Here is a 3,278-nt window from a genome sequence, read left to right on the forward strand (position 1 = left end):
TATAATACATTTATAATATTTATTTATTTCATAAACTTAAATCTCCTAAATTTCATAAGATCTCCGACTATTCTCAAAATCTATATATATATATATATATATATATATATATATATATATATATATATATATATATATCATTCAAAACGTGTCTCTTAATTAGACTCTCATTGATTATCTCTACATCAAACTATATATCAAATTTGAGTGATTGTCATGTCCGTTTTGTCTTCTTCTCTTCAGTTGAAATCACTGACCATTCTCTCTGATTTGAACCAGGATTTTCAGCTTAAGTTGATAAGATTTCCAACCACAACACAAAGATCCAAAATTTTTTATAAAAAGAAAAGGCTTAAATGTGAAGAAAAAGAGACATTCAAAGCACTGGCACCAATGGTGACATCAAACAGCCACAAACTATGACCATTAAGCAAGAAGAAGCATATACTTTTTTTACAGATTGAATAGTTACATATTTGAGGAGTTGGATGATACGAGTTACAATCCAGATTTTTTGTTGTTTTTTTTCCAGCAAGAATGAACAGCTTCGAAGCCTCGGACCATAAGAACAATGGCTGAAACCCATTTCATGAATCAAGCAAAAAGGGGGAAAAGAAAAAAGAAAAAAACTTCAAATAGAAGGAGAAGAAGATTGATTGCTACGGGGAAAAATGTACAATTGGGAAGAAAAACTGAAAGGTCATGGAAAATCCTTCAAAGCTCCAATCTTTGGCTGAAAATTCTTGGCTTTTGGTGTTAATTTTGTTCTTCCTTTCCTCTTCCTCTTCTGTTCATGCAACGGCAGTGATGCTGCTGTGGCTCCGGCGGCGGCGGTTGAGGCAGTCAAAACCCTCGACGCGGACGGCGGCCGGGACCAGGCCGAACTTTGCGTGGACACGACCTTGCTTGGGGGACATCGGTGGGTTGGGTTGGGTTAGTGGGGAAGGGGGGAAGAGCGCCGGTGGCGGTGGGCGATCCTCGCCGAAGCGAGCGTCGTGAATCACTGGGTTCGCCGCACGGCTCGGCGGCGAGCCGCAGAAGAAGGGCGGCGAGGAAGTTACTTGCGTCTGGTCTTCGCCCTGCAATCGAAAACCATTTTTCCATCAAAAGTTGGAGCGGTTAATCGATTTGTTCGAGAAAAAGTAAGAAAACGAAACCTTTCTGAGAAATATGTCGAGGAGATCTGCCCCGGCCTTCGAATCAGAGAAGTCGATTTGGTAACTAAACGAAAAAAAAAAAAGAAAGAAAGATGAACGAGGGATGGAATTAGGTTACAGAAGAACGAACATTCGGATGGGAGGAGGCATTAGTAAATTACTTCGAATGACGTCGAAGGGTCCGGAGCGGATCGGCAACGGCAGTAGCGAACTGGCTTAGCCGCCGCGGCTTGGGGCAGAAGACCGGCGGCCTCCGCTCGGCGAAGGGAGCTCGGATCTCTTCGCGGGCGGGGAAGGCGTTCTGTTGCGGCATCGCGCAGTGATTCATATCTGCTCCGATCTCTTCGAGATCCACGACCGCAACGCCTGTAGAAGCACAGATCCACCAAATAAGACCTCCAATCGAAGATTCTAACACCAAGCGAACTTAAAAAAACTGGAGGAGATCTGAAGTTCAACCACGGCAAAAATCAGAAAATGAACAAATTCCTGTAGGAAGCGCATCAAACAAGACTTGAAATTTGAAATCTCGTCGGTTCTCAGGCAATCGGAAGCTAAAAAGCTAATTGAACAGTACAAATTTAAATCTTTCGGCGGAAAAATAGCCAAACGATGCATCAGCCCTAAAAAAAGGGTTCGAATTTCTTATGCTCGCTGGCTAATAACTCCATAAAATGATTCAACTAACACCAAACGAACTCAAAAAAAAAAAGAGGAGATCCGAAGTTCAACCACGGCAAAAATCAGAAAATGAACAAATTCCTGTAGGAAGGGCATCAAACAGGTCTTAAAATTTGAAATCTCGTCGATTCTCAGACAATCAAAAATCTAAAAAAACTAATTGAACAGTACAAATTTTAAATCATTCAGCGGAAAAATAGCCAAACGACGCATTAACCCTAAAAAAAAGGGTTCGATTTTCTCATGCTCACTGGCTCGTAACACAATGAAAGGATTCAATAAGCTCAGATTTGCGATACAAATAGGGCGATCGGCGCTCGGGATCAGGGATTGGAAGCAACAATCACCTTCTCGCCCGCCTCCCTATCAACGAGAGATGCGATTTGAGAGAATCGCCGCCGGAGAAGGAAGCTGAGAGCGGCGACGAAGAGACCATGGAGAGGGACTTGGAGCGTATTTATCGGAACAAAAAAACCAGAAGAATAAAAGTTAATTCAAACGAAATAGGAAATACTAAAAGAAAATAAAGGAAACCCTTTTCTTTAAAAAAATATATTAAAATACCATATCATTTTATTTTTTTATGATAAATTTAATCAAAATTATTAAAGATAAACAAATTAAAATCATTACAAATAATGCTATTATATAAATATATCTTTAAAAATTTAATTAGATTTATTTAAACTAAATTAAAATCAATAGATGCTATTTTGATATTTTTAAAATAAGACGTTCTTTTCATGAAAATGATAAAAAAAAACAGTGAATCGGATCTCATTTATTTATTTACTTATTATTATTTAGTAATTATTTATTAATTCTTTTTTAATAATTCTCAGACAATCAGCATCTCCAAGTACGTACCCTACTTCCACCCGTACCCACGTTAGCTGGGACCCAGGGCATATTATTATTATTATTATTATTTTAAAATAGATAAAGATTTTTCAATTGTATTGTGAAAAGGGTGAATTGAGTCGGTTCGTAAATTTTCCGATCAGTTTAAATAATATTTGATTGATATTAAAGTTATTGAATATGTTCAATTACTTTTTTTAGTTGAATTTAAATATATAATATTTTATTCGTGTAATTGTGAGTTTTTTTCACATGTTAATTGTTAAAAATCAACACCAATGCCCATTTGAATAAATAATTCGAATTGAACTCTAATTTAAACCCTTAGCAAAAATTCAATTATGCTTGAATCAAAGTTTCAAGGATTCGAATTGAATTCCAGTCGAGCTCGATCTCAAACTTAAGCTCGAGTTAAAATTATTTAGTTTTTCAAATTTCAAATCAAATTTGAATATAGCTGAAATTATTTAGTTTTCCAAATTTCAAATCAAATTTAAATACTATATATATTTTTAAATTTAAATTTAAATATAACTATTTTTTATACAATTCTATTTATTTGCACAGCTTACCCAACTC

General features: G+C 36.4%; 1 protein-coding gene across 3 annotated transcripts; it reads right to left on the reverse strand.

Moving 5' to 3' along the window:
- Window positions 1–385: 385 nt before the first annotated feature.
- LOC122041340 lies at window positions 386–2,320 on the reverse strand. 3 transcript variants are annotated; one of them, XM_042600985.1, is made up of 4 exons: window positions 2,186–2,320; window positions 1,319–1,523; window positions 1,158–1,221; window positions 386–1,079 (listed from the first exon to the last, which is right to left on the reverse strand). In XM_042600985.1, exons 2-4 carry the CDS (start codon window positions 1,483–1,485, stop codon window positions 792–794), a joined length of 519 nt encoding a protein of 172 aa, XP_042456919.1. In that variant the 5' UTR covers window positions 1,486–1,523; window positions 2,186–2,320; the 3' UTR covers window positions 386–791. The 3 variants fall into 3 exon arrangements, with proteins under 3 accessions (XP_042456919.1, XP_042456921.1, XP_042456920.1); XM_042600987.1 differs by having other exon boundaries at window positions 2,090–2,276; XM_042600986.1 differs by lacking the exon at window positions 2,186–2,320 and having other exon boundaries at window positions 1,319–2,083.
- Window positions 2,321–3,278: the final 958 nt, after the last annotated feature.

This window comes from Zingiber officinale, chromosome 2A (genome assembly GCF_018446385.1).
Source record: "Zingiber officinale cultivar Zhangliang chromosome 2A, Zo_v1.1, whole genome shotgun sequence".
Lineage (NCBI taxonomy): Eukaryota > Viridiplantae > Streptophyta > Magnoliopsida > Zingiberales > Zingiberaceae > Zingiber > Zingiber officinale.